Below are 10,034 nucleotides of genomic sequence, written 5' to 3' on the forward strand. Positions count from 1 at the left end.
CAACTGGATTTCACTCCATTCCCACCACTCTGGGTCTGGCCATGCAGCCAGTTTTTTACCCAACAAAGTATCTCCCCATCCAAGCCACAAGCAGCCAGTTTCTCAGGAGAACACTGTGGGAAACAGTGTCAAAAGCCTTACTAAAGTCCAGGTAGACAATGTCCACAGCCTTTCCTTCATCCACTCAGCAGGTGACACTGTTGTGTTGTGACCAGTTGCAATGGTGAGGTGATCAACTCTGCAGTTGATAGTGTTGGCTAAAGTTGCTCTTTGCAGCCTTGAATTTCCAGACCTGTGAGGTTCCTGAGGCTGTTTAACTTGGTGGTCACTAAATGCTCATCCTTAGCAAGAGGCTGTCCTTGCAGAGAGCAGCTGTGGCTTCTGCTTAGAGATCTGAGCGTGAAGGGCTGAGATTAAAAGCAAAAAATTTTGCTCTGAACACACTTACAGATGGTTTTGTTAATGTTTCTTGACAGGAATATTTGTGGGTGTCTGTGGCCAACGTGTGAGACGTAGCAGTGGGAATATTTGATTTCAAAGGCACTGGAATGGCTTTTATTTTCTCATCTATGTGTATCTTTAATAAGTGTAAAAGCAGGTGCAATATCTCCTGAAGTAAGGAAACACTCTGCGTGTTTTTAGAAGTCTGGCGATGATGACACACTTGCCCTCACTGAGAACACTGTTCAATAATGAGCCTCACCGTGTGCTCAAATGAGCTGAGCCAGACTTGCAGCTCTTTTAAGCCCAGCTGCCTGCAAACTTCAAAGACTTTTGTGTCTCTTCTTCTTTTAAACACCTCTAAGGCTTTTACAGATCTGATGAGCAACCTCTAACTAGGAAAAAAAAAAAAAATTAAAATCCATCTAGACTCTGCTTGTTTGATAATTAGAACTGAGATTAAAATAACCCAGAGAGATGCCCAGGTTTTGCCCAGATAAAGGGTATTGCAGCAACTTCCTAGTAGCCTGAGGGCAAACGCAGACTAATTACTTGCAGAAAATGGAGCAGTGGCAACTATTTTCTTGCAGAAGCACCCTCACAGTTGCCATCTGATCTGCATTGACTGAATATAAACAGGTTTGAATCCACCGATTAGCTGTGTCTGTAATTCCTTAGGTCGGGATGGGCAGTACCATTGTGAGACTCATTAATTTTCTGTAGGTTATTAAATTTAAGCTAGTACTGCTTATGAATTTCCAGGTTGGAAGGTAAAAAAACCAAGTGGTTGGTGCTCCAGCACAAATCTGAGTGAGACACAAGTCACCTGCTGTGCCTGACGGGCAGTAAATCCAGCAAGGGTGGATTTTGTAGCAGGGCTTTAGTGTGAGATACAAATCCGACTGTTCAGCATGTGTTGTACACAACAGGCTGCTCTTAACATCTCCCTCCTGTACACAGAGCTGAGCATGTGCCTTCCTGATGCTCCAAAATCCTAAATTTAGGGAAAGTATAGTGGTTAAAAAACAAAATAATAAAGGTGAGTAACTATTACACTTTTGAAATATGAATTTAATATTTGACATTAAATATGGCGTGAATATCTTGGAAGCGTTGCTGACTCTCGGGAGTCCACAATATTGACAGTGGGAGCAGCCCTTCATTGAGACAAACACGTTACTGTATAAAAAACCAAAACCAAAGCAAAAACATACTCCCTGGATTATTTTTTTTCCCCCATGCTTACACTTGGGAGTATCTTTTTGTGTCTTGCTTTTTACTGTCATCCCTCATTTTTGGGGGAATAGTTTTCAGTCTCTTGGGGCAAACGCTTGTGGTTGTACGTGTGTTATCCTTCTCCTCCTCGCAGGGTCTTACAGTAAGATATAACAGCAATCCTGAAATGACTTGGTTAGAACTCAAATGCTCACTGTCTCTCTTAAAATAGAACTTATTTTTACTCCATATAAGAAGCAGCGTCTGGTTCAAATTCACTAAAGATTTGTTTATTCTACAGTGTCAAATATGACTGGAAAAGCCTTAAAAAGGCTGGTGTGCCCTAAGATACTCCTACGGTGGGGAGGGAACCTGTGGGATAGGTGATGTATTTGAAAAGCAAAGGAAATACTTCTACTTTTCTGCTGACCTTTCCAAAAGATACAGGACAGACATATTAAAAAAATATTATTGAATTCACATACGTGTTACTTGGTGGGGGGGACTCCATCGTTCCAGCGCAGAGCACTCGCTGCTTCCTCAGTGTTACACCAACTAGAATCATTTAAGGATATAAGCTGCCACTCTGCTATTGCCAAATTAAGTGTACAGTGTCCTGTGACTTGATAAAACACCATGAATCTTCAAAAGTGATGCTTTTTCTGGTGCTATCCAAGGTGTGTGTATATATATATGTATATATATTTTATACATGTATTTTTTTTAAACCTCTTAAGTGAGAGGAAGAGGGAATGTGAAAAGATCCAGGATCACAGAGCCTCTTGTATGGTGGTTTGCAAATGCAAAGTAGGACCGAGTGATAATAACTTTTTAAACACTTTTATAACTTTTTAAACACTTTTAAAATAAAATAAATTTTAAACACTTGAGAATTGATGCTGTCCATCTGCAAAGAGGTTTTTTTTAATTTCTTGGGGAGATAAAGGATAGATATTATTGAGCAGTGAATGTCAGCTTAGAGCAGACTTGTATATATCTGTGCTTAAACAAGTTTCCTTCTCTTTTGGTTAGAGATAAAGTTTTGTTCCTTCACTATAAAATTAGGGCACAACAGTAAAAACATGAAATTTCGTCAGGATTGCTGGTAGTAGAATTTGACCTCATCCAATAAGGTAAAAGCAAGTAAAAATGAAATTTCAACTCTGACTTCAAAGCTTTTTAGAAATGAATAATACAAATGCCCAAATCCCTCCGTATTTGCAAAGGATTTAAAGCAGATCACCTTGAAATAGGATTTGTTAAACCAAATATGATGAGCAGGTATTTTTGGTGACCGTTTGCTGGATAACACTTGTTACTCTCACTGATTCCCTTGGTGTTTCAGGCCCGGCAGTTGTCCCTCACCAGTACTATGGAGTTACACCCTGGGGAGTTTATCCTGCCAGTCTCTTCCAGCAGCAAGCTGCTGCCGCTGCCGCCGCAACTAATTCTGCAAATCAGCAGACAACTCAGCAAACCCAGCAGGGCCAGCAGCAGGTAAGGGCTGTAAATGACTCGATGTGTGACACAGCAGCTTCAAAGAATCATGATTTTTTTCAGTGACCACTCTTCAGCTGTAAGTGAGGAGAAGAATCATCAAATCACAGGATGTTGTGAGCTGGAAGGACCCACCAGGATGATGGAGTCCAACTCCTGTCCCTGCACAGGACAATCCCAACATTCACACCATGTCCCTGAGGGCCTTGGCCAAATGCTGCTGGAATCTTGTCAGGCTTGGTGCCATCAGCACCTCCCTGGGGAGCCTGTTCCAGTGCTCCACCACCCTCTGCCTCAAGAACCGTCTCCTCATGGCCAACCTCACCCTCCCCTGCCACATCTTCCTGCCATTTCCTCTGCTCCTGGCATTCGTTGGTGGCCAGAGAGAAGAGATCAGCGCCTGCCCCTCCTCTGCTCCTTGGGAGGAAGTTCTAGACCCCCATGAGCATTTGGCCTCGCTTAAAAAAAGGAGAATAAACATCTCTACGTTCCATTACTTCATTTCTCCATCGTGCAGGATAGTACACGTGTGTTTGTGGTGGTGATTTATTGCATGATAGTGTTTGGATAATAAATAATCTAATCAGTTCCTGAACTCTGAGCAGCGCAGTAGGGAACACGCACCTTTGGCGTGCGAGTGGAAATCATCATCTTTCAATCTGGTTTTCTGCCCCTCACTGCAACTTGAAGGCTGTGGAGATGATGATAATGTGTGTTAAATACTAAATATCAGTAAGTGTGTTCTTATCTTCAGGGTGCTGTGCAGTATAGGATGCTTTTTTTTGTGAAGACTAGCTTGAAAAGGGTCAAAATAACAGCAAAATGAATGAGTTTGGTATCCACATGAGGACTTGAAGACTAAAGATGAGTGCAAAAAGAAAACACTGAATTGCTATTTTCATGAGGTAAACTGAGCAGCTGTTTTGCTTTAGTCTGCACAAAAATTTGGAGAATTTCACACATAAAAGGACAAAATTAATGAGGCTAGTGAAGGTTTTTCATATGATTTACTGTTACTCCTTTAAGTGTGGTTGGATGTACAGACAGGGATCTGTTTAAATGGTATTTACTTTTTAAGAAAATAAAGAAGTCACACTGGGAGCTGATAAGGAGACCTTTTTCCTTTCATTTTCTGTAAATGGTGTGTGCTTGATGGGGTTTGCACCATCCACCTCTTCTCCCTTCATCCCTTGACAGTGGTGGCTAGTTGGATTATGTAGCCTGTGTTTTTTCTTCTATTGAAAATTGTTTCGCATCTTTGTGATTAATCAGTGTGATTTCTTCTTAATTTTTTTTTTCCCTATACTTGGAATTTAACTAGGTTAATTTTCCTAACTTCAATTAATTAAAATAAGCATTTTAAAGGTCTGGTTATTTAATCATAGTTGTACCTCGGATGCAGATGACACAAATGTGAGTCTAGCAACTGCTGGAGCAGAAGGTGGAAACTGAGAGACTGGTATGAGAATTAATAGGGAATAATAATTTTCTTCCTTTACTATGACCAAAAGCCATCCTAAATATTTTATGAAGTTTTATGGAAGTGCAAATTATTAGCTTTTTAGTTAAATCAGCATTTAAAAAAAAAACCAACCCAACTTTCAGACTAAACTGGTAGTTGCTAAACTCGTTTGTTTAAGTTAAATGCTAGGAGGATGAGGTGTCCCACCATCCTTGTTTTGGTTCTCGTTCCCCTTGGACACACTGTTGGATGTGCTCCACTTTTCTCCTTTCAGACCTCGGGAAGGGCTGTAGGATGGGTGTTAAGAAACCAGATTTGAGCTTCTCTCACCTGGCCAGTTCCCCAGCACAGCCCCAACTAGTTTGTCCAGCACTTGGTTAAGCGCTGGTCCTTGTCTGACGTTGGCCTTATACAGTTTTATCAGCCCCTGTCCCACAATACTTCCTGCTTGGAAACAAAATGGGTTTGTTATTCTCCTGAACAGTGAGGTGACTCCATTTTCATAGTGCCACAAAGCCTTCCTTTCTGCTCCTCGTGTGTTTGAGATGGCAACTCCAGAAAACAGCGATTGGCAGATGAATTTATTAGGTTCTGCTTTATAAAACTAAAGCAAAACCCCGTGTTTAGTAGTTATTATAAGGGCTTTTCAGACAGTAAAAGCAGGGATGTTTTACACCAACGATCCTGGACCAGTGATCAGGAGGAGAGCACTTTGCTCCTGACAAAGTTAATCATCAAACCTCCCCACCTGCCAGGTCGCAGCCGTGAGCGTGCTGAACACATCTCCTGCACGTCCTGTGCGCACGGGGAAAACAACATTAAACTACAAGTGTGTTAAAGCTATCGATGCTTTGGCATTCACACTGGGAGCCTTGCCCTGTAAGGAAGGGGAGTGCTAAGAGAGGCTTAGGCTATTAAAATAAAAAATATCAATTGTCAGGAGGTTTTATAATAATTTTCATTACTTTTATAGTCGTGAAGCAGGCATGAGCGGGGATCATGGGTATTGTTTTTAATGCAAATCTTCCATCTGTAAAAGCATATAGCGTATATTTTTTGGATGAATTTTTTCTAAGAAATGCTGAGGCAAATGTTTTGGACACCTAGAGAGGTGATTATGGACAGGTGATTTGTGATGCTTATGAGATGTTAATAGTGTATTTATAAAAACCGCTCGCATTTAGCTTCCTGCAGCCTGCCATCCATCACACATACTGTGTGCATTGCCCTTGCACAGCGCCTGCTTGCCGAGCAGCTGCAGCTTGTGAGACTCTCTGCGCTCAAGAGTTCACATTCGGGCTCTGACAGCAATTCCAAACCCTGGGATGCAAGTTGAAATCATAGAATCATAGTGCTTGGAAAAGACCTTTAAGATCATTGAGTCCAACCATAAACCCAACACTGACAATTCCACCTCTAAGCCCTAAGCACCTTGTGTACCTGTCTTTTAAATCCCTCCAGGGATGGGGACTCAACCACTGCCCTGGGCAACCCCTTCCAATGCTTTACCACACTCTTGGTGAAGAAGTTTTTACTCAGATCCAATCTAAACCTTCCCTGGCACAACTTGAGGCCATTTCCTCTTGTCCTGTCCCTTGGTCCTTGGTTGAACAGACCCCCCCCCACCTCTCTCCACCCTCCTCCAAGGGACTTGCACAGAGCCACAAGGTCTCCCCTCAGCCTCCTTTTCTCCAGGCTCAACACCCCCAGTTCCCTCAGCCAGGAACTCAGCACACTTGTGCTCCAGACCCTTCCCCAGCTCCGTTGCCCTTCTCTGGACACGCTCCAGCACCTCCATGTCCTTCTTGGAGTCAGGGGCCCAACACTGAACCCAGCACTCAAGGTGCAAGTGAACTTCAGGATCCTCTCCCAGTCTCTCAGTGTGCAAAGTCATTTTTTCCTTTTCGTAACGGGTGACACACACCAGGTTACGTTTTGCAGCAAGGCACGCTGAGTGCTGCAGGATGGCTTTTTTAACAAGCTGACCTTGCTCGTGGGTGCAGACTCTTGCCTCACCACTTTGAGTAAAAGGCTTTTGCAAACACAGCCTGTCACAGGTAATTACAGGAAAGGTCAGTTTGCCATCTTCCCTTCTGAGAGCAACATGTGCTTAAACCACAAGAGCTACATATAAAAGATGATGTGTGATCTTTGGTCGTTATTTCTGATGAGTAAGTGTCATGTCACTGGGTCACTGTTTTCTGCGGGGGCTGGCAGCTTGGAAAAACCCATGTCACCTTGTGTCATCAACCCCTAAGTTGGGTTTTTTATGATTTCTGCTCAAAGTGGGCTTTCAGTGGTGCTTTTGTGACAGAGAGCAAATGTTGGGTGGGATGGAGCAGATGACTTGGAAGCACTCCTGACAAAGGCTGGGTCCTGAAGGTGTATCAGAAATGAGAGAGGTCAGATGATGAAGCACTTCCAGATGATGCTCAGTAAGCCTGAGAGGGGATGTGTTATTTAAACTGGGTCTTCTGCCTTTACCCTCGGTGGTAGTGTGAAGGGTTGTGGTGGCGAAGGCGGCATGTCCCGTGTCAAGGGGAGGGATCGTCACACGCTAGTTGTGACAAAGCTGCTGTTGTGTACAAGAACTTCAACTAGGTTGCCGCTGATGCTCCTGCAAGTATCTGGTGATTGTGGCTTGCTCCTGCATCCCAAAATAAACAGATTGATGTTCCTCTGTCTTCTCCAGGTTCTCCGTGGAGGAGCCAGTCAGCGTCCTTTGACCCCAAATCAGAACCAGCAGGGACAGCAGACCGATCCACTGGTGGCTGCTGCAGCCGTCAATTCTGCCCTTGCCTTTGGCCAAGGGCTGGCAGCGGGGATGCCAGGTAGGGGCTTCCTGAGAGCTGCAACTTCTCCAGTGCCCAGAGGAGCTCCTGGATGAATTCTGACTGATCCGTGAGGCTGTGTGGTGCAAATGCTTGTGGTGTTCAGTTATACAGAATGTTATTGTAATGGCAAAGGACAAACATAACTACATTTCTGAATAAAGTGCAGGTATCTCCCACTGGACAAATGTAAGAGAACAGGGTTATTTTGACCTCAGCTCTCCTCACTGCAAGTGTCACATGGTTGTCACACAGGACTTTTTTTTTTATGGTTGAAGAAGAATGTTGCTATATTAAGTTACAAAGTGAACTGTAACATCTATGTTTTCAAGCAATCTGCAGATTTCCTTAAATCTTCATTTTTGGAGTTTCGGGGGTTATATTTACAAAGCAAATATTCACAGAGAACATTCTCTTTGTGACCCTCCTTGGAGAATCACTTCATGTTTTTCATGAAAGGTTCATTTAACTATGGAATTGTATAGCCAGGTACCTAAACAGCTACATACTACTGAAAATCTGGTATTTGGTCTATCACCAACATATTTAATTTAAGAGTTTCCATTCATATATAGTAAAGAATGCTTTATGCTACATCCCTTCAAACATACATCACTTGAAGTTCCATGTCTTGTTTGCCTGGCTGTGCACACTGAACAGCTTCAATGTACAGTGAGAGAGCTGCAAGTGCAGTGTGTTCACAGATACGAAAAGTCCCAGCACAGACTGTACTTATAATGGAAAATAAAATAGTGCTTTTGTATTTTAAGACCTTTTTTAATCTGTATAACTGTATTTACACTGAGGGTAGTGCTAGTGTAGTAGGTTTGGGGGGCAGAGGGCGAGGTCATCTCTACCTGAAAGTCTTAGTAGTGTAAGGTCATGGACTGTTAATATAGTGGCGGTTTTGGTTTTGTTTTGGGGTTGTTTTTTTACTTTAGGGGAAGCAGAGCTGTTGTTCCTTTTTCCATTCAGATAGTCCTTTAAAAATCTTACTGCACTGTACTTAGCTGAAGATGATTGATGATTGTGTGTTGTGTTGCTTGTTCCCTTACCCTGTGCACCTGTACTTTCTCTCTTCAGGTTACCCAGTGCTGGCTCCTGCTGCTTACTACGACCAAACAGGTGCTCTTGTGGTGAATGCAGGGGCCAGGAATGGCCTGGGGGCCCCTGTCCGCCTGGTAGCCCCCGCTCCAGTCATCATCAGCTCCTCCGCGGCTCAAGCAGGTGAGTCCCAGTCCCATCAACCCCAAATCTGCTGTTCCCAGTGGAGGGTAGACCTGGAATCCCCTGGGCTCTGCTGGCAATGATGACACACTTGCCCTCACTGAGATCCCTTGTGGGGATTGTTGTTGAGAACATCCTCTGTGCTCATTGTGGGCTGAGCCTCCAGAACAGCCTTGCAGAGGCAGCGTCACATAAACTATTATTTTCCACAATTCCATGACAGTTATTTAAATTTTTCTGCTGACATCTAATTTCCCACGTAATAAAAGGCTTTAGCCTGTGTAGAACTCCCAAACGATCACCTTGCGTAAATTGTTATGTGCCTGGCCTTTGCCATGAGTAGTTTTGGGTTTTCTTAGGGTTCTTAGGGAGTTCAAAGCTTTAAAAGAACTTTTTTAGCCAGAATCTGTTTTTGTTAAGCAGTCTTTGCCAGTGTTAGTAACAGATTATGAAACGGGCCTTTTAATTGTTTCCTTGTAACTCCTATTTTGCTTTTCTTTTGTTTTTCAACCAGTTCCAAAGTAGAAGTACTTGGTTTTGATGTTCTTAGCCCTGCAGGATTGTGTTTTATGTGCTGAAGAATGATTTGACTTATTTCAAAACTTGTGTTTCTTGATTGGATATTGCTAAGTGTGTGGTTGTATCGATTCAAATCTTGGATCTTAGGAGAAAGGGAACATTTTTCTGTGTTTGATCTGTGTAGCTCTAATAATACAAGCAGCAGTAATAATAACTGGGTGTTGTTGGTATTTGGTGATTCTCTGCAAAGGTATAAAGTGAAGAGACTTTATGCAGAGGATGGTGATTTTCATCCTGAGAGGAAAGAAAAAAAAAATCTATAGTAAATAAAAGGAGCCTGCTCGGTTCTAACTTCCAGAACTGCTATGAACATGGATTTTTTCGGTCTGTGCTTCCAATTACTTTCTCTCCAGCGGTTGCAGCGGCTGCAGCTTCAGCCAACGGTGCAGCGGGTGGCCTGGCAGGAACGACAAACGGACCATTTCGCCCTCTAGGAACTCAACAACCCCAACCCCAGCCCCAGCAGCAGCCCACCAACAACCTGGCATCCAGCTCGTTTTACGGCAACAACTCTCTCAGCAGCAATTCCCAGAGCAGCTCCCTCTTTTCTCAGGGCTCTGCCCAGCCTGCCAACACTTCCCTGGGATTTGGAAGCAGCAGCTCTCTCGGTGCTACGCTGGGGTCTGCACTGGGAGGATTTGGGACAGCAGGTAAGAAAGAACAGGAGCTTCTTCATGGCGGGGAGGGGGAGGAGGGGAAGGGGGGAAGAAAGAAGCAGATAGCTCCAAGAGCTGCTTCCTCTGTCAGAGATCAAATCACAGAATATTAGGGATTGGAAGGGA

At 43.5% G+C, this 10,034-nt stretch overlaps 1 protein-coding gene and 1 non-coding gene across 2 annotated transcripts; both read left to right on the forward strand.

The window, feature by feature from the left end:
• The first annotated feature begins 645 nt into the window (after window positions 1-645).
• LOC114819085 (small nucleolar RNA SNORD103/SNORD85) lies at window positions 646-729 on the forward strand. Its single transcript, XR_003766354.1, has one exon. It is a non-coding gene; the product is annotated as a small nucleolar RNA SNORD103/SNORD85 (small nucleolar RNA).
• Window positions 730-2,982: 2,253 nt separating this feature from the next.
• On the forward strand, window positions 2,983-9,902 carry LOC104533018 (pumilio homolog 1-like; the record flags this gene model as incomplete). The annotated part of the gene is made up of 4 exons (XM_010178373.2): window positions 2,983-3,153; window positions 7,308-7,446; window positions 8,530-8,673; window positions 9,606-9,902. Coding segments are annotated over exons 2-4 (448 nt in total), but the record flags the coding sequence as incomplete, so codon positions are not given.
• Window positions 9,903-10,034: the final 132 nt, after the last annotated feature.

The sequence above is a fragment of the Antrostomus carolinensis genome, unplaced genomic scaffold, assembly GCF_000700745.2.
Source record: "Antrostomus carolinensis isolate BGI_N321 unplaced genomic scaffold, ASM70074v2 scaffold29231, whole genome shotgun sequence".
Taxonomy (NCBI): domain Eukaryota; kingdom Metazoa; phylum Chordata; class Aves; order Caprimulgiformes; family Caprimulgidae; genus Antrostomus; species Antrostomus carolinensis.